At 42.0% G+C, this 20,684-nt stretch overlaps 1 protein-coding gene across 6 annotated transcripts in view; it reads left to right on the forward strand.

Annotated features, from left to right (window-relative positions):
• The first annotated feature begins 1,002 nt into the window (after positions 1-1,002).
• Positions 1,003-20,684, forward strand: part of tmem94 (transmembrane protein 94) — a 47,152-nt gene continuing 27,470 nt past the window's right edge. The window contains exons 1-15 of one of the 6 annotated variants that reach the window (XM_088323066.1): positions 1,004-1,184; positions 1,271-1,350; positions 1,429-1,650; positions 2,534-2,634; positions 6,226-6,345; positions 6,418-6,545; positions 8,162-8,298; positions 9,016-9,221; positions 9,284-9,432; positions 9,525-9,627; positions 9,698-9,784; positions 17,963-18,079; positions 18,150-18,206; positions 18,287-18,391; positions 19,367-19,543. In XM_088323066.1, coding sequence (XP_088179192.1) covers positions 2,626-2,634; positions 6,226-6,345; positions 6,418-6,545; positions 8,162-8,298; positions 9,016-9,221; positions 9,284-9,432; positions 9,525-9,627; positions 9,698-9,784; positions 17,963-18,079; positions 18,150-18,206; positions 18,287-18,391; positions 19,367-19,543 — 1,395 coding nt within the window. In that variant the 5' untranslated portion in view covers positions 1,004-1,184; positions 1,271-1,350; positions 1,429-1,650; positions 2,534-2,625. Of the gene's footprint in view, positions 1,351-1,428; positions 1,651-2,533; positions 2,635-6,225; positions 6,346-6,417; positions 6,546-8,161; positions 8,299-9,015; positions 9,222-9,283; positions 9,433-9,524; positions 9,628-9,697; positions 9,785-17,962; positions 18,080-18,149; positions 18,207-18,286; positions 18,392-19,366; positions 19,544-20,684 lie in introns of all 6 variants that reach the window. The other 5 variants (XM_088323067.1, XM_088323070.1, XM_088323069.1 and 2 more) reach the window with 5 other exon arrangements.

Here is a 20,684-nt window from a genome sequence, read left to right on the forward strand (position 1 = left end):
TGAGGCGTGTTCAGGAGAGTGAGTGATTGCTATCGCGAGCTATCGCTAGCTTCTGAACGGCCAGTGATTATTGAGCGCTCGCGTGCCCGAGTAATCACGGGAGAAAGACCGCTTACTTTGATTTCCAACATGGCGTCGACAGTGCAGAAGATGGAGGATCTCACCCTGACGAGTGCTGTTGGCGATGTAATATATCGTCTTACATTGCCTGGTAATGTTTGTGAACAATGCAAGACAGGTATGACCCTTCCACTGCGTTTAGGATAACCTTAACTGTGTCAATATGCGAACTGTCGCTCATATCAGCCAACTCGCTCAAAGCAAGCTGTAGAACGAAATCCATTGTACTGTCGTCGGCCATTTTGGATCAGTAAGGCAATCACAGCGAGCGATTACAAAACGTTCAGCAGTGCGCGGCAAGCGATTATCAAGAGACTACATGTCTGATCACTCTCCTGAGGCGTGTTCAGGAGAGTAATCAGACATGTAGTCGCTTGTTAATCGCTTGCCGCGCACTGCTGAACGTTTTGTAATCGCTCGCTGTGATTGCCTTACTGATCCAAAATGGCCGACGACAGTACAATGGATTTCGTTCTACAGCTTGCTTTGAGCGAGTTGGCTTATATGAGCGACAGTTCGCATATTGACACAGTTAAGGTTATCCTAAACGCAGTGGAAGGGTCATACCTGTCTTGCATTGTTCACAAACATTACCAGGCAATGTAAGACGATATATTACATCGCCAACAGCACTCGTCAGGGTGAGATCCTCCATCTTCTGCACTGTCGACGCCATGTTGGAAATCAAAGTAAGCGGTCTTTCTCCCGTGATTACTCGGGCACGCGAGCGCTCAATAATCATTGGCCGTTCAGAAGCTAGCGATAGCTAGCGATAGCAATCGCTCACTCTCCTGAACACGCCTCAGAACACGCCTCTGGACACTTGATGCCCTATGCAGGGCGCGTTATGTTCGACCCTGCCACTACATGATTTTGTGTAGACTTTTGAAACACCGAGCTAGAGAGGGCGGGGAGGAGGCAGGGCAAACGAAGAGAGAGGACGTGAGACTTCGGCGACGGCGGAGTTCCCACATACAGACGCTGAAAGTTTTCAGATCTCAATTCTCAATTCAGCTGTTTGGAGGCAATAAGCAGACAATGTGGCATGCCCTAATGGAGCGGCAGTAAGTCAGGAATCTAAAATGGCGGAACTGCTGCGCATGCGTGCAAAGGTTGAACTTTCATGGCAGCTCGATATGCTTCACTAAAGGGTGGACCTGTGATCTCGTCGTTGAATTGTGCGCTTAATTTATCGATTGCTTGATTAAAGGACAAAGCGGTTGGCAACGGGTAAGTTCGGGATTGCTCAGATATATTGAAATGAATGTGTTGTTGTTTTAATGGCTGGCTACTCTCGTTTGTGTCTAGTCCGGGAATGTGCGGATGCTTACCGTTCTCGTCTTTTTCGTTTTATTTTCTTGATTATCTTCTTCCGCACATCCCGGGCTCAAGGTCAAGCGACTTTTGACTTCTTGACTGCGGATCTTGTCTCGTTTCCTGGTGAACGACTTATTGCGCCCCGAGCCCCTTGACAGGCTGCCAAATAACAGGGACTCTTCAAACCATACTAAATGGTCAACTGTACGAAAGGTATTTATTTGTGCAATTCTTTGGTTTTTCTCTCTGTGTCTGGGTCTTGCTCTCTGGGTCTCTCTCTTTCTCTCCTTTCTTATGTTCCTCTCTCTCGCGCTCTCCTGCTCAGATTTTCCAAATTATCTTTATTTATTTTGTCTTTTTAATAATAGTTTGCATTTATAAAGCGCTTTTCAAGCCACTGAAGACCTCTTAATGTTCTTCACATTTACCCATTCACACATATACTCACACTCCGAACTGGCTGCTTTTTTGGTGGCATTAGGGGTTCAGTGTCTTGCCCAAGGACATTTTGACATTTAACTCAGAGGAGCCGGGAATTGAACCCGCGACCTCTCAGTTCCAAGACGAGTTTTCTCTCTATTTCTCTTTCTTTCTCTTTCATTTTCTCTTTTTATCCCTCACGCGTTTCCTTTTCTGTCTTGCTCTATTTCTTTCTCTATCTGTATTTAATTCTTTTTCTCTGTCTTTTATTTTTGTTTGTTTCTTTCTCTATTCTCCCTTTTTTGCTCTGTCCCTCTATATATTTTTTTATCCTTTTCTCTTCTTTCTTTCTTCTTTTTTTCTGTCTTTTTCTTTCTTTTTCTTTCTTTCATTCTTTCTTTCGTTCGTTCAATCGCTTGCTCACCCTTTCTTTCTTTTTTTATCTATTTCTTTCCCTATTTCTGCCTTTCTTTTATTTCTCATGGCTGACAGTGAAATGTTGTCGAACAGATAACTATTGTCAATCCGATTTCATTCTTCAGTAAAGAAGTTATTCAGAGACATCCAACGCTTTGGACGTTAATCGACTTTGCTTTTTATTGTGAATATAATGCACTTTCTTCTGTTCAAGACAATGAAATTGACAGATGTCCCGTCTTTGCTGCAACTCCTCAAGCAGGCACGAACGGTGTCAGGTGTCGTTGACTGTTCCAGAAGAAAGCAGATCGAGCATGTGGATTGCTGGATGCTCCCAACAATTCTACCAACATGAAGCAGGTGAGTTGACCAAGACTTTCCTGTCCCGTTCCAACCAATGTTGAGCACATTACTTTAGAACAGCAATACGTCATTGTCACTCACTACTTCCAAAAACTGAGTTAGATAGATAGATAGATAGATACTTTGTTCATCCCCGAAGGGAAATTCACATTTCCAGCAGCATCCCTGAGCTGAGAACAATCGAGAACAATCGAAAATAACACGGAAGCTGCTGGAGTGGCTGCCATTCGTGACTGATTCACTCAATAGTAAAAGTAACAAGTAACCAGGGAAAGTAAGTTGTTGCATTTCAAATAATTTAAATCTTCGTTGCAGTATTTCAGTCAGTTGAATAGAGAAAAACAGATGGGTAGTTATGTTATAAAACCTTATCATATATATATTGCACTTCATGAGCAAATGATTTATCCTACACTTGAATTGCAAAAAAAAACAGTAACAATGAAATAAAATATAACTGTCCAAGTAGACATTGGCAACTGAACTTTAAATATTTTCTCCACAACAAATGTTGATAGTAAAACAATATGAAGCGAGTTTCACTCTGTAGCATCGACAACTGGTCAAGTATACATTGCCTCTGTAATTCAAATATTTTACACACCAAGAGTAAATAGTCCAACAATAAAATACACAACAAAGTGTGTTTGAATCCAATAATCGGAAACAAATTAGATATTCTGTACTTCTCCCATCATGTATCCAGCCAACCAGGCTCCCTTACCCCCTGCAAACAGAAGCTTCTTCAACCTTGCGCCTGATAGCTTGTTCCTCAACACAAAATACTCAAACCAAATGTAAACAACAAACCAGCTTTTGTGAAGCAGTCAAAAACATTTTGCCTCTCCGGATCAGATATCTGGCTGACAATACAAGCATTGCTACTTTTATACACCGCCAAATTAACGTGTGCCACCCCAAGGACAAAACAAGATTAACAATGAATGAAACAAATACACAGGTGCTATTCTCGAATGTACAGTGATGACAAATTAACGGAGCAGAGTAGACTTGCTACGGCTAATAGTTTCTTCAATTTATTCAAAGAAACCACTTTTGACAGTCAGTAATTGGCTAGATTACCTTATCACTGAAAAAAATGATGCAGTTTTTCCCAACACTGAATATGACCCCCTCGCAAAGGCCTTTGGAATTTGACTTGAAAGCTGCCAAGCGTGCAAAAGCAGCGTGGCACTTTCTTCTCTTCTAAATAATCCTCTATTGACTTGGCTATTGTCTCATACATTTTTTTTTGACTCTCTAACTGGTCGCCTGTGTTAGGCACGTGACTGAAAATAAGTAATGGATACAATTACTTGTTACTTCATTTAAAAAGTAATTCATTTACCCCCCAGATTACTAACACTAAAAAGTAGCACGCTCTCTGAAAGTAATTATCCAGAGACAAATTACTGTATATACTTTCATATAAGAAGGCCCTCTTCAACCGCCTTAAAACAGTCTTATACCATTATTTTAGGGACTGTAAGTTTCTCCAAAGCATAAGCAGTGTCTGAAATAATGTGTTGCCTGGATGCCCGGGGCATGCATCTTTTATGTCAGGCGTACAACTTACACAACGTCTCTGCGCGGGTGATCGACAACTTTTTCAAGACAGAAAAAAAAAATCTTTCGTATTTATTTATTTATTTATTTTTCGTAATCAAACGTTTGCTTTATTCCGATTTCAAAATCTTCGTTCGGTTTGGAAATTTCAGAATTTCGGTTCGTTTGGCAATTTGCATACTCTGCGGCCAATGAGAAGCCTGCATCGAATAACTTCCTGCTTCCTGACTTTCCCGAGCCTTATAAGGTCGTGCATTTGCATATCATTTTCCAAAGTAGACGCACAGAGAACACGAGAAAAATGGAGAAGTGGTTAGGAATTGAGCCATTACCTCAGCCTCAGAAGAAAGATTCAAAAGAATATAACATTTATGACGCTACAAAACGTAAACGTACATTAAAAGCATTGTGGAAAGAGGAGTTCACGTGGCTTGTAGCCGACAAAGCAACACAAACCTTGCATGAATGAAGATTAGTAAATACAGGTGCATTCTGATGGCAGATTGAAAATTGCGATGAATGTTTTGAGTAGATTTATAATAAACTAATTTTTTAAAGTGTTTTTCTGTTATATATTCTGATTATCAATCCTTAATACTTTGCAACAATGTTTTTTTTACGATTAGTCGTCTTATTGTGTTTCAAGTTGTGAAAAATGGGGCTAACAAACTTTATGGCTGGGCAGGCAATTTTTCACCGTTGTCTGCCCTGTTGTCCGGTAACTTCTTCTCATGACACTGGTATAAGTCGCACCTTCTAAGTAACAGATGATTAAGAAGTAAAAAAAACATGTATATAAGATGCATTTTGGGGGGAAATGTATTTGATAAAATCCGTCACCGAAAACATACTTGCATCTTGAAAGACAATTTGGAATAAAAATAAAATGGGGAATACTGTAGACTAACGTTACATGTACGTGCATATCATAGACACGCTCGAACCCGTCGTACTCACGTATCATATTAAGAGTTATTCAGATAGCTCTAGCATCTAGAACATGCTTATCAAACTATCATCTTCATTGCAAATCACTTAATTCAATTAAATATTCATCCTTTGTGTCACTTTTACCAGTAAACATCTACTCCAATTCGGTGGGGAAGGCGATAAGCCAATTCTAAAAATGTCCACCCGCAACAGGGCAAGGTTGAAATGATCAACACCGGCCAAGATAGCCCTCTTGCGGTTTAGTATGAAAATAACTTGTGAAGTGATATACACTACCTGTAATAAAAAATTAAAACTCAATATATAATTTGTTAATAATTTCACATATAGGTCTCAGCGGAGTATAAGTCGCACCCCCGGCCAAACTATGACAAAAACCCTGGAAGTTTGAAAATGTGGTAATTAAATAAATGGAAGAAATCATGTACTCCAACCTGTGGAAGCGATGAGACTTCATATTTCTTTGCTTTCTTCGCATGAAAAGCATGCTAAAGTGGAAGTCTGAGTGATTATCTGTTACAATAACCTTACATTGTCAATCTGTCTCTAAAACAGGAGTGCCCACATTTTCAATTCGAGTGGCTGTTAAGCCTAATTTTATTTCCTGCACCATTAGTTCTAGGTTTAAGTAAAAGATTAGTCATGTCAGTTGGATTGAAATTCTAATTTATTTACTGCAAATTGTTTCAGAGAGCTATAAAAGTTTTATTTGAATTTACAACAAATATCATTTGTTTCTTTTTGCATTAAAATTTCTTGAGCCACTTTTAAGCCTTTACGGCAAATGAATATCAGCTCCAATATTTGGTTATCGGCTCCCCTTAATACTAATAATCGTTATCAGCCCTGAAAAACACAATTTGGTCTAATCCTAGTTGACATGCCCATTTCTGTGGTGTGGAATGGTGGCAGTAGCTCAGCAGGTAGAGTGCTCGTCTCGGGACCAAGAGGTCCTTGCTCCTCTGGCTATCATTGTTTGAGTGTGTGTGAATTTGTGAAGTACATTGTGAAGCGCTTTCAAGGTCTTAAGTGATTGATTAAATGTAGTCCGTTTACTCTTTACCGTGGTAGGAGGAAGATCCGGTGGCTCTAGGACTATTGACACACCAGGCCCTCGGAAAGCTAAGGGACCAGCTTCGCAGTCTCCTGGAGCAGCATCAGAAGACTGAGTGCCGTCAGGCTTCGGTGCAGGTCCATCTTTATTTGAAATCTCGCCGTTGGCGATCTTGCAGTGAACTGAAGGCTGTGTTATGTTTTTGACAGGAGCAGTGGGCTTACAGCTTCCTCTACCACGGCAACCGCCACTCTTGCCTTCACTGGCCAGGAGCCGCGCTCACTGTGCTGGTGGCACTGGGACTGCTGGGCTGCTATGGCGGTCAGCCCAAGGGCAGGTATTCTTTTTGTGTCCTTGTAAAGCAGGGTCTGGGAACATGTTTGACCCAAAGGGCTCCATAATTTTTGTTTTGTTTTTTTCTATTAAGAGAGCCATACCATATACAGGGTTCGTACGGGTGCTTGAAATTCTTGAAAATGCATGAATTTTAGGTAAAGTACTTGTACATTTTTGATATTCTTGCCATGTTTCTTAGGTTAGGTGTTGGGCTTGGGTTAGGAGCAAGGGTTTGGGCTTCAAATTAGGGTTTTTAACTTATTTTATGGTTCCAAAATAGGAATGCGGCTAAGTTTATAAACTAAGGTTTATTATGATATTAAACTAAATTCAGGGTCCTGAAATGGGGTCGGGCTATTCTTACAGCTAGGGTTAGGTGGAGGTTTAGGAACTAAGGATTTAAGCTCTGTGTTAGGGTTCTAAACTGAATGCAGGGTCCTATTTTAGGACCCTAAATTCAGTTTAAAAGCTAGGGTTATGATTTGAAAACAGGATTAAGGCTAGGGTTAGATTTAGGAACTAGGGTTTGAGCTTCATGTTAGGTTTCTAAACTGAATTTAGTGTCCTGAAATAGGTTTGGGGCTATGTTTACATATATAGTTAAGTGTAAGCTTAGAGTTAGGAGCTGGGATTTGTGCTCCATGATAGGGTTTTAAATTGCAAGTAGCTTTCCATAAATGGGTTTAGAGCTAGTATTACAATTTCAAACAGGGTTGGGGCTAGGCTTACAGATGGGAATTACATGTGGAGCTAGGGTTTGGGGTGCAAGCTAGGGTTCTAAACCAATTTTTAGGGTTCCAAAATAAGGTTGGGGCTAGAGTTGGGGTTTGAAATTAAGATATAGGTTCTCGTTCTTTTGATCGATGCTGGTGTTTTTTTTTAATGGTACTACAAAAAAAAATCTAAAATTTGGTTTGAAAGTCCTTAAAAAAATGCTTGGATTTGGCATTGAAAAAGGTCTACAAACCCTGTATATATTTTAAGACAAAATTTAGAAAAAACGCCAAACCCGCTCTCCAGACAAAAGCTATTTCTTCAGCAAATTTTCCTTTCACTGTGTGATGTTGGATGATTTGATAAAATTTATGAAAGAATAATAATGCCAGACCCATAACACCAAATATACCACTTTAAACCTGTCTCCCTTTGACCTTTATTTTTATTGCAAATAGTGATTTCAAAACAAGAAGCAGGCAGTTCTTATGTAAAAATGTCACAACAACCTGCAAAAGATGAGTTCACATTCACAAGTGTATTTCTAGTCAGAGAGAGAGAGAGACACAGAGAGAGAGAGAGAGAGACCCGCCCAACCACCCACCTCTACCGCTAACCCTATGAAATTGCTCTGTGTGCTTGGGTGGCGTTTTTGGGTGTTACAAGTTTGTTCCTTGGGTTGTTATCACAAAGTGTCTCAACAGTGAACATAAATTATTCAATGAGCTTCCATATAAAGGATTCCTTACCGATGTACACTTTGCCTCTAAACTAGTACCCACTGTGCCCTAAACCGAACAGTACCATATTTTTACAACCATTGGGCGCACCGTGAATTTCAGTGTCGTTTTTGCCAACAATTGTCTGTCCTTTTGAGTAAGAGTACCGGTTTGAACTCTGCAGCTCCGGCAGCGAGGTGGTGCTGGCCGCCGCTCTTATTTTGCTGCTGCTCCTCAATGTGCTGCTTGTCCGAAGGCAGGAAAGGCTGAAAAGGAGCGAGATGCTTCGTCGCCTCCAAGCTGTCATTGCGCAGCTGAGCGGTGAGTCACCAGATCGGCGCACTCCACCGCCCGATGTTGACCTGCCACCAGCTGATCGCTCTTAGGCTAGGTTCACACTAAACGGAAATTACATTTTTTGTACTCGGACGCGACTTTTATCCGATCTGTTAAAGTTTGTCTGAAGCTTGAGCAGATACCTCCTTAATGCTTTTATACTTTGCATACTCACAAATTTGAAGTCAGCAACACAGAATCCATTGGTAAAATGCATATTGATCAATCACAACGGTAAAACACGTCTAGAAGGAAGCTGTCTGTCTATTATTTTAAATAATGAAACCTGATGTAAGCTGCTGCTCTATGTGCTGTTGGTTTTGTTTAATGTGCATTAGTGCTGTGTAAAAAAAATAGACTGATGTCTGGTAATGCCACTGCGCTACACCATTAGCATCCATGTGTAGTTCCGTAAGCACTGAGTGCATTGCGTGTGATGTCATGTGTCCTCTCCTGTGCATATGGGACACTTGTGGCTTTCACACAGAAGATACAGGAGATTGCATACAAATTGCATTTAGTTGGAAATGTGAAGGATCCCACAAAAACATCTGGTTTCACCCAAAAATCATAATTGGCACTAAGTTCTGCAGTGTGAACCCAGCCTTAGTGTCGCACTATGTTTTCTAACACTACAAATTCAATTGCAACATTTGCAACACAACTTTGAGCTTCGTTCTTCTTGTCACCGGCACCACCCAGATTACCTGTCGACTTGGGCGGGTGAAGCGCCTTGGCCGGCCTCTTTCTACCCGGATCTGTACACGCCTTCCTCACCATCGTGGTCCCTTCATTGGACGTACCGCGACTCGCAATTGGTCAATCTGCCCGTCAGTCTTCTGGTGGAAGGAGACGTGGTTGTTCTTAGGCCGGGCCAAGAAGCCTTCGCTTCTCTGCGGGGAATCAAGGTCAAATCACTAAGACCCTTGCGTCCAAGCACTCCTTTTATGACATATTCTTTTATGCGCAGGATGACGAGCACATCGTTTTGGAGCCTGGAGATTTTTTTCCTCCGTCGTCGCCGTCCCCTGCTCGAGCTAAGGACAAAGTCACAGGCCAGGTGCCGCAACAGCATCGTCTCTTCCGAGTAGTCCGGACTCCGGCTTTAGACAACGTCAGGTATCGTTGCAGTATGGTAAATTGTTTCCTTACCGAAACGGTGAGCCTGCCATTTTTGAGGTTCCGCCGACTTGACCCAACCCCTGCAAAAGGGACAGTTTGGAGTCGGCGGGTAGGCGACCCGTGACTGTTCTGGACAACGAGAGGTTCACGGTGCAGTCGGTCATTACTAAGTTGGTGTGCCCCATTGTACTGGTGAGCAGATGCGAGTGTATGCTGGGACTTTTGGCAAGCCAGCCATTGTGTTTTCGCTTTCTGTTGACAGGTCTCCTTCCTGCTGGTCAACGCCATCCGCTACCTTTGCGACGCCCCCAACCTGTGCCCCGCCAGCTACCATTTTGTGCAGCTTCAGGTAGGCTGCAACAACTAATTGATAAAATCTATTAAAATCGAACAAGAAGTGAAGGAAAATCTGAAAATAAGTAAACGAAATAAAGAAGTCAAGTCAAGTCATTTTTATTTGTATAGCCCTAAATAACGAAGAGTCTCAAAGGGCTTCACAGATTATTACACTATATTACACAGACTATTTTTCAGCCGACGAGAAGAGTAGGTTATTCATATGCTATGGAGTAGAAGTGAGTTTTAAGTTTAGATTTAAACATTTCCACTGAGGTTGCAGATCGGATCTCAGGGGGCAGAGCATTCCACAGCACCGGTGCCTGGATGGAGAACGCTCTCGAACCAGCAGAACACTTCTTTGCTCTTGGGATCACCAGAAGACCGGCACTCTCAGATCGTAGGCTTCGGACCGGGACATAGGGGCAAATCAGATCTGAAAGATGAGAGGGAGCAAGTCCATGTATGATTTTTGTATAATACTAAGAGAACCTTGAAATCACATCTATGGCTAACTGGGAGCCAATGCAGGTTAGCCAAAATCGGTGTTATGTGATCGTACTTTTTTGTCCTAGTTAAAAGCCTCGCTGCGGCATTTTGTACCAGCTGAAGAGACTTTATTCTAGACTTCGGGAGACCAGAGAGTAGTGCATTACAGTAATCGAGACGGGAGGTAACAAATGCATGAATTATAATTTCCGCATCAGACTGAGACAGTATTGAACGGATTTTAGCAACGTTACGAAGATGGAAGAAAGCGGTTCTAGTAATTTTCTTTACATGCATTTCAAAGGATAGATCAGGGTCAAATATGACACCTAAATTTTTAACTGAGTCACTCTGTGTGATGTGACATTTGTCAATGTTCACAGCAGTTTTTGAGAATAAGTCACGGCATTTAGATGGACCAATGACTAACATTTCGGTCTTTTCAGAGTTAAGACGCAAGAAATTGAGTGACATCCACTCTTTTATCTCAATGAGGCAGGCCTCCAAGTTTCCACAGTTTAGTGTGGGAGATTCCTCCAACAGAAGATATAGTTGAGTGTCGTCTGCGTAGCAGTGGAAGCTGATATTGTACTTGCGAATAATATCACCTAATGGAAGCATGTAAATGCTGAAAAGAAGGGGGCCAAGCACTGAACCCTGCGGAACACCGCAGGTAACATTAAAGGGCTCAGATGTCATTTCACCATATTTAACACAGTGCGTCCTATCTGAGAGGTAGGATCTGAACCACGAGAGGACGGTTCCTGAGAGACCAATCCATTTTTCCAACCGTTCTAGTAGGAAATTGTGGTGCACTGTGTCAAAAGCAGCACTAAGATCCAGCAGCAGCAAAAGTGATGAAGCGCCAGAATCCATTGCCAGTAGGAGATCACTTGTTACCTTGATCAGAGCTGTCTCAGTAGAGTGGTTAGCCCTGAATCCTGATTGCATGGATTCAAAAAGGTTATTCTCGGATATGAAAACATTCATCTGCTGAGCCACTACTTTTTCAAGTACTTTAGAGAGGAAAGGTAGGTTTGACAGAGGTCTATAATTACTTAAGATTTCTGGATCAAGGTTGGGTCGTTTCAGTGTGGGTTTAATAACGGCGGACTTAAAAGCTGCTGGAACTACACCTGAGGAGAGTGATATGTTTATAATATTTAGAACTGAAGGTCCAAGGACGCCAAAAAGACTTTTAATAAGTGAACCTGGGAGCGGGTCGAACTGGCAAGTTTTCGGTTTGGCCGCATTCACCACCTGTTTGAGATCATCAAGTGACAGTTCACTAAAACCGGACAATTTCCCAGGACAGCCACCCTGTCGTGCATCTGTAGATTTCAGCCCTTTAATATGTGTGGTATTAATAATTTCTTTAGCAATTTCTTCCTGTATGCATTGAATCTTCTTAGTAAAGAAGACCATTAAGTCATGAGCAGAGTGCGTCGAACTATCTGCGATAGTCTGTTGCCTTGTAAGCAATGCTACAGTGTCAAAAAGGGCTTTGGGATTGTTCTTTTGAGACGCAATCACCTTCGAAAGGTAGGCCGATTTTGCAGAGGCAAGGGCCGCCTTATACTTTAACAAGCTGTCACACCAGGTTTGATGGAAAACCTCAAGCTTGGTAGCGCACCATTTTCTTTCCAATTTCCTGCATTCTTGTTTAAGGGTTCTAGTTTCATCAGTAAACCAAGGCGTGCGTCTTTTAGGACGTGATTTTAGCTTTATGGGCGCTATTGAATCCAGGACACTAGTCAGGGTGGTATTGAACTCATTCATGAGTGAGCCAATCGAGGCATTGTATGAAGGAAAGGACGCAACTGCTTCAGGAAGGAGTTCAAAGAGCTCAGAAACTGTGCCAGTGCTTATATTGCGTCCGCTAAATCCTTCAGCTTTTTTAACACTACATTTAGCTAGCACCTCAAATGTAACTAAATAATGATCCGAGATAACGGTAGTACACGGTAACACCATAATGTTTGAGGTTAAAACTCCTCGAGTCAGAATCAAGTCTAGCGTGTTCCCATCTTTATGGATTGGCAAATCAACCAGTTGATTAAAACCAAATGCATCAATTAGAGACCTAAACGCAATAGTAAGTGAACTGAGTGGGGAGTTCATATGAATGTTAAAGTCCCCCATAATTATAATTTTGTCTGCATAGGTTACTAGTTCAGACAAAAGTTCAGCAAATTCGTCTAAGAAAGTTGTGTATGGCCCAGGTGCGAGATAGTTATTACATAAATTGACAATAGAGAGGACCGCATCACAAGAGCCTCAAACGCCTTGTAATTATTAGAGGTACGAGGATTAAATTTGAGCGATTTTTCAGAAATGAGCGCGACACCGCCACCCTTTTTCAACGTGCGTGCTACATGGCTACTCGTGTAGTGAGGGGGTGAAGCATAATTTAGCGCTAAATACTCATCCGGGCGTAACCAAGTTTCACAAAGACCCATACAGTTAAGTTTATAATCACGAATAATGTTATCAACAAGTAAAGCTTTAGGAGCAAGCGATCTAATATTTAAAAGACCAAATTTTAGCTTTGCTGAATCATTTGACTTAGCTAAAGTCTTTGTAGTCTTTTTAGAGATCTTCAAAAGATGCCGCCGTTGTGGCTGTTCGTGTGTGTTGAGTGTAAAGCTTCGGTTGTCCGGCGAGGAATGAATGGTGGAATTAGTTACATCTTTGCATCCTTCTTGCTCCTTAGACTTCGCACGCTTCACACATCTACCTGCACGGCAACCACGCTTCTGTTTTCTGTCCTTACGGCGCCGTTGTCGTCGTTTATTAGGAGGAATAGCTGTCCACAAGGATGCCGGATCTCTTTGAAGTTCGCTCGGTATATCATAGGCGGTATAAAAAGTGCCCGAAAAGTCGAAATTTAGACGCCCACCCAACCGAATAAGTTCGTCCCTACTGTAAGTATTTTTGGCCACACATGTGTCCAAAAGTGAATGCAAAAAAGACAAGAGAACGGCAATAAATAGAAGATTAGCTGGAGAGCAACTAGCCGCATGAATGCATCCATGCGCCGCCATGTTGAAAAATAATAACATTCAATACAAGGGGCAGATTCTTAAGCATGTTGTATATCATTTTCATATTGGGAACGTTTATCATATTCAAAGATAACCCCCCCTAAAAAATGTGTTGACAAAATTTTGAAAAGTGGGTTTAGATTTTTGATACATTTGTATACACCAAAAGATTTTCTACACATACAATGAAATTAATAGCTATTTTCTTATTGTTTTGGCCAAGTAGAATATTTGGATAAGGTGGTAGTAAAAGGGTATCTTCCATATTTGCATTTTTATAGCATAGATTTGTATGTATTTTTTTAGTGACAAGTTAATTGACCAACACTTTTTGAAAATTGTTTTATATTACAGAAGATTCTGTTGTTTTGTTCACTATTTTCTCTCTTATTTCATTTTTTTTGTGTGCAAGAAATCAAATCAAGTCAAGTCAAATTTATTTATATAGCCCTTAGTCACAAAAATGTCTCAAAGGACTGCACAGGATTACAGTTACAAAATGACACAATTACCTGATCTTAAACCAGCATGCAGGCAAGGAAAAACTCAAAAACCTCAGTGTGAGGAGAAAAGAGAAACCTTGAGAAAGGACCTCACATGTGGTAATCCCCCTTCCAGGATTGACCAGGGTGAATTACAATTAGCATTACTGTACACATAATAGTAAACATAAGGTAAGATGTTGAAAATTTCCGGAAAGTGCATGACATCAACGACGCCCCCAGCCTGCAAACCAGTCCAGAAAGTCTATGACGGCCACGACGCTGCCTCCCGTCTCTGCCAGCTGGTAAATGCAGGGGTTGACATGCTGCAGGTCAGACGCCGGTCCGCTGACCCATCCCAAATCATCCTTCTCCTTCGTATCAGCCAGGCAGGCGTCGGAAAAAGACAGGACAAAACAGAATATGAGGTGGGCATCAATCATATGCTTTGGAATAGAAGTGTGTCTTAAGCCTCGATTTAAAAACTTCCGTTGAGGTTGCAGATCTTATCTCCAGAGGCAGGGCGTTCCATAACACCGGGGCCCGGATGGAGAACGCTCTCGAGCCCGCAGACTTCTTGGCTCTCGGAGTCACAAGTAGACCGGCATTTTCCGAGCGCAGACTCCGTTCAGGAACATAGGGGGAAATCAAATCGGAGAGATAAGAGGGTGCAAGCCCATGCAAACATTTATATGTTAATAAGAGAACCTTAAAGTCACATCTTAAGTGGACTGGGAGCCAGTGCAAGTTGGCCAATACAGGAGTAATATGCTCAAACTTTTTGGTCTTAGTCAAAAGTCTAGCTGCCGCATTCTGAACCAGCTGCAAACTTTTAATGCTAGACATCGGGAGACCAGAAAGCAATACATTACAGTAATCAAGCCGAGAAGTAATAAACGCATGAATTAAAATCTCTGCATCTGATTGGGACAGCATCGAACGAATCTTCGCAATATTACGGAGGTGGTAGAAAGCTATGCTAGTAATATTGTTCACGTGTAACTGAAACGACAGATTAGGATCAAATATAACACCTAGATTTTTGACCGAGTCACTATGGGTGATATTACATTTGTCTAGGTTCAGGGTAGTGTTTGAAAACAACTGACGACAGCGAGCTGGACCAATAATCAACATTTCAGTTTTTTCTGGGTTAAGGCGTAAAAAATTATTTGACATCCATCTTTGAATCTCAGTAAGGCAAGCCTCCAGATTTCTAAAACTTAAATGTCCAGTTTTTTCCAGTGGCACATACAGTTGAGTGTCATCTGCATAGCAATGGAAACTAATATTATACTTGCGGATAATGTCACCAAGCGGGATCATATAAATACTAAAAAGAAGGGGGCCAAGTACAGAGCCTTGAGGAACACCACAAGGGACATTAGATTGTTTAGAGGTCAGATTGCCATAGTTAACACATTGCATCCTGTCTGACAGGTAGGACCTAAACCACGAGAGTACAGTTCCTGAGATACCAATGCGTTCTAGACGAACCAATAATATGTTGTGGTCGACCGTATCAAAAGCAGCGCTGAGATCCAGCAGCAGTAACATTGATGAGGCACCAGAATCTATTGTTAAAAGGAGATCATTGGTTACTTTAGCAAGGGCTGTCTCAGTAGAATGATTTGCCCTAAATGCTGACTGGACAGCTTCAAAAAGGTTATTTTCTGACATGAAGTCATTTAGCTGCTGTGCAACGACCTTTTCAAGTAATTTTGCAAAAAATGGCAGATTTGACACTGGCCTATAATTACCTAGGCTTTCTGGGTCAAGGTTAGGTCGCTTAAGCGTGGGTTTAATGACGGCAGACTTGAAGGCTACAGGAACAATACCCGAGGATAGCGATATATTAATAATATTTAAAACTGATGGTCCTAAGATCCCAAACAGATTCACCAGTGAAGCTGGAAACGGATCAAGCAGGCACGTAGTTTGTTTGGCCCTACTGACCATCTGTGTTAGATTATCAAGGGACAAATCATTGAAACTTGAGAATGTTTCTGAACAACCCTGCGGCGCCCTCTGTTGGCTGCGGCTGCATCGGCTCGCTACAACGGGTCAGGTGCAATCGACATTTCGTTCTGTGTACATTGTTACACAGAATGACAATACAAGGAAATTATTATATTATTATTATATACAAACAAACAAATCCTATTGCTGTTTAGAATTTTTACTTGGGTTAGCCCTGTGCTTCTCAATTCTTTTCTGTCACACCCCCTCTCGGAAGAAGAAATCTTCTTGTGCCCCCCCATCTTTTTTTTTAACTGTTCACACAATATTGGTGGGGACAAAACGATTCCTTGATGATGGGGATACCACGTTACCTCATTTAAAAAAAACAACAAAAAGAAACAAATCAAGCGTCTTCAGCGTGATGGGGTTGTAACGTCCTAAAAGAAAATTTACCGTAAATTCCGGACTATAAAGCGCACCTGATTATAAGCCGCACCCACCACATTTTAAGAGGATAACCGCTTTTGTACTTACACCAGCCGCACCTGTATACAAGCCGCATGCGCCCACATCAAAGTATGTAACACATCACAAAATTAACCCAGACCCTACTGTGAGTCCCGCGATTGTAACTGATTTGGTTTGAACAATTTTATTGACACTACAGTTCGAAAACCACAGCCGGCAAAATAAACGGAAAATGATGCCGGTACTAAAAATCTGATGCAGACTTGCAAAGTCCGGGTCCCTGTAAAAGTAATCCAAGGAAATAAAGTGTATATTTCTCAAGGTAAGGGTGGGAAAAATATATCCACTATTGTCTGCCGTGTCCACAAACACTCACCTTTACCGGTCCCCACTTTCCGTCATCCCTGCGTCTGTTACGCCCCTTCTTTTTAATTGGTCAGTGCAAGACTTATCAGAATAAGTTTCCAAAATAAATACAAATAAATACATTACAAAAATATACAGTTGCAAATACATATTATACATGGTTACTCATATTTACAACGAAAGAAGGTACACCGAGAGAGTTTTCAAAGCTTTAATAATAATATTATAACTTTCATCCCAAACCGTGCCTGTGAAGGGTAGCAAAACGCTACTAACAACACGCTCGCAACACAGTTAACGGGTCTGTTAAAAAGAACATACCGTTCTCATCTTCCTCGAATGTGAAGATCTAGAAGTGTTGGCGACCTGTGCCGGCTGTGGTTTATAAACTGGATGATCGCAGCAAGGCTTTAGGGCTAGGACCTTAGCTTGGCCTTTTGGCTGAGAGTAAGTGTCCCGGCTCCTAGGCTTTGTAGCGTATTATGAACTGACCGATAACGGATAATGGATAATGAATAACGAAGATAGAACAATAACCCTTAAAAACCCCAAACCCCCCCCCCTATAACTGACGTCATCAAAGCTGTCCTCTTTTAGTATGGGAAAGAGATTTTGTCATAAAGACTTTTTCCCACGCTCCCTTATTCAAAAACACGCTGGCAAGGTAAAGTTTGCGTGCAGTAGCTCTGTTTCCTTCTTTATCGGACTGCTCGATTGCGTTTAGTAAGCTGCGTCATGTGCCTTGAACTCGAGCGCCGCTGGCGGCTGTTAGAAAAATTACATAAATTGGCATCACTGAATAAGGGTTGAACATTTGGGAAAAAAGTAGCGTCTTATAGTCCGGAATTTACGGTAATTTATTTGGCTTCGTGCTGTCCGCTGCCGACATTTTTAACATTGAAAGCACACTGGACTATGCTCGTCTCCCTCCGTGGTCGCAGTAAAGTCCTACGTACGCTTTGACAAACCTCCTCTTTGTAGCTATCGGGAGGAAACTTTTATTTGGTTCTTACCCCTTCTCTCTTCGCCTGTCTCAGAGTCCATGTTAAAAAAAAATAATGGAGTTGCTTGAGGGTCAGCTACACTTTGTGTCTACACTTCACTTCTCAATGCTTATATTCTGTGCTTAAAGTATTGCATGGAGGCTTAGTGTAAATAAAACACTCAATGAGAATGCCACTGCGCCCAAGTGTAGTGGAGGTGCAATTGACCTTTTTTTGGGAAAGTAAAAAAAAAAAAAAAAAGCGTTCCCCTAAGTCAAATGCACTTGCGTCCCCTGGACAGAGCGTCAGGGGGGCGCTTCACCATTTGAGAACTACTGGGCTAGGCAGATACAACGCACACATTTCAGTTCCTATATGGTCTGATTTATTTTTTCAGTTGATGGGGATGGTGCCCGTTTTACCTCTGTTCTTCCCACTCATGTGGGTGCTAGTCAACGCCTTTGGGGAGGCCCGGGTCCTCGCCGAGTTTAGCCAAGTCTCTCCAGCCGGATCGGTGAGGGACCGTTGAAAGGGTCGGCGTTGCATTGGATTCTTCCCCCATTTAATGGTACGATTCTTTCAAGATGGCCAAATTCTCTGAGGACACGCTGAGCAGCTACACAGAAAAACTTTCCTCTCAGGTGAGCCGCCGCCCACTTTTTGGACAGCCAATCAGCCTGCAGTCGTCTGCACTGGATTATTGTGTGTGCTCTGGCCCCAGGAAATGATGCTTTGCGTGTGGCGGCACCTGTTGGGGGTGCTGAAGGGAGAATCTCAGACGCTTTGCTACACCTCCAGTCTTTTGCACACTCTCGGCTCTGTCACAGTGAGTCAGATCTTTTTGGGATGTACCTCGTGTTTTGTAAATGGTGCCAATAGATACAGTAATCAAGAGAGAATGTTTTATTATATGAAAAGTAGACGTCGACCAATTATCCTGCAGGACGATGTTCAGCAACCAATATTTGGGATTTGGACTGTATCAGCATTTTTATTCATTCGACGGGCAGATTATTTAGGCTGAACTGCAGCCAAGCCTATCCCTCCCTCTCTTCCGAACGCTCTCACGCCTTCAGTTTGGATTAGAGACTGGGTGCAGAACCACTGAAGCAGGTAGATTAACTTTAATGCAGAATAAACCGTGACAGCACTGAAAATAGGAGATTTTAAAAAAAAGTCCCTGGTAGAAAGGCATGTGTGTGTGATGACGAAATAGAGTAAAAAGTGTAGTTAACTTGTTTTAGGGAAGCACGTTCAGGTCGAGACTGACGTTAGCTCTTATTCTAACATTAGTTAGTCAATCAAGCGTGTGTGTTTGTGATTAAGTGAGCGCATGAAATGCACACTAAAGTGGAAGGCTTACTGATTAGCTTTTACCATAACATTAGTTTGTCAATCTGGGTCTAAAACAGGAATGAAAGTTTTCTATTTGATAGTTCTGGTGAAATTTTGATGCACTTTTTGTTTTAAGTCAATATGGTCATGTTGTTTGTATTGAGATTCTCATTTATTATTTATTGTAATATCAGGGAGTTTTTTAAGTTTTATGGACCTTTTATACGGGTGTTGCTAAGCCTAATTTTCTCAGTCATGTTAGTTGTGTTGAAAATTGTTCACTCTAAAAGGTTTCAGAGAGCTGTTAGTTTTATTTGAATTTAAAACAAATATTATTTGTGTCTTTTTTATATTGGCAATCCTACTGAGAAGCGGATGAGAAATGCATACCTAGGATTGGCTTAATTGCTTTTTGTACTCCTTCTGCTGATGACACCATGAGCAATTTATTTTGCCGTGTTGTCAGGTGTTGTGCTGCGTGGACAAACAGGGCATCCTGTCGTGGCCCAACCCGAGCCCCGAAACGGTACTCTTCTTCAGCGGAAGAGTGGAAACGTCTCAAAACAGTCAGGAGGAACTAGTGGATGGATGCTCCATTGACTCATATAGCAAAATGGACGTCGATGAAGACGAGGAGGACAAGGTTGTTTTTTTATGCTTTTACAGTGATCCCTGAGATATTAAAAAATGTTTTTATGTAAATTTGATAACTGCAGATTAAGGCATTGAAAAGGTCTTAAATTTGGTTTACAAGCCTTAAAGCTTACCCCCAATGTGTTATTCTTTCCCCTGTTTTATCTGTGACAGAGCTAATTACTATAATAAGTAAACTAACAAAAGTATGAAAAGTTCCGTTGTAAGATTGTCCGTCGGAAATTCCAGTTATTTGTGTTTTTTGAAGATGCAGCATTTATGTTGGAGGTTCACGTAGAGTGTGTCATTACCCAGCTGATGTCCGGAACCCGGGGGCGGTGGGGATAACTACGGTGGCCAGGTGTGGACCCCCGTTATGGGGTCGCCCGGCTGATGTCCCAAACCCAGCGCAGCGGGGATAAGGGCAGCGGTGGGGCTCATACCTTTGACACGGGGTTGACCAGCTGATGTCTGGAACCCAGGGGCGGTAGGCGTGTGCTGTTCCGCCACCCCGGACGGTTTTGGTTTACTCCCACACAGTCGCCTACCTGGAGCTTAAGAGGAGCAGGCGCAGGGTTTAGGGGTTCGGGCGAGCATTCGCGCCTGTGTGGCCAGATCATCACCGGCCGGGTTCTGCATGGTCACCGCTCAGAACTAAAAATAAGAACTTTTTCCAGCAAATACCTGCATGAAACGCAACGCAGGACACCAAGGATCTTTTAGCCATAACGATTGGGGAGAAAAATGCATTCTTACATGATTGCGTTTTAGACAATTTTTGTATGAAGGTCACGGTATACAATGTATATTGTTCAAAAATTAAAAAATGAGAAATTTTCAAAGCAATTGTCTGCTGGAACTTGTTTCAGGACATTAAATGCAATGCAGAACAGCAAAAATGTTGGTTTCAGATGGGGGGCATTGGGTACCGGGTGTCCATCAGGACTCGGCGCCTGCCTCCCATGTTTGTGTGCCAGAATAGGTTCGAGATAGGTCTTCAATTTCATTGCATGTGGTCTTAAAAAGGTCTTAATTGTTAAACTTGAATGGAAAAAATACTGATGGAACCCTGTCTTCCGGCATGCTTGGCTTCTTCAAGAAAAAGTGGCTAGGTTGTGGCACGTGACAAGGTCTTGTCGAGTTGACTTTAA

The sequence above is a fragment of the Urocampus carinirostris genome, chromosome 19 (genome assembly GCF_059441175.1).
Source record: "Urocampus carinirostris isolate Australia breed hairy pipefish chromosome 19, RoL_Ucar_1.0, whole genome shotgun sequence".
In the NCBI taxonomy this organism is placed as follows: Eukaryota; Metazoa; Chordata; class Actinopteri; order Syngnathiformes; family Syngnathidae; genus Urocampus; species Urocampus carinirostris.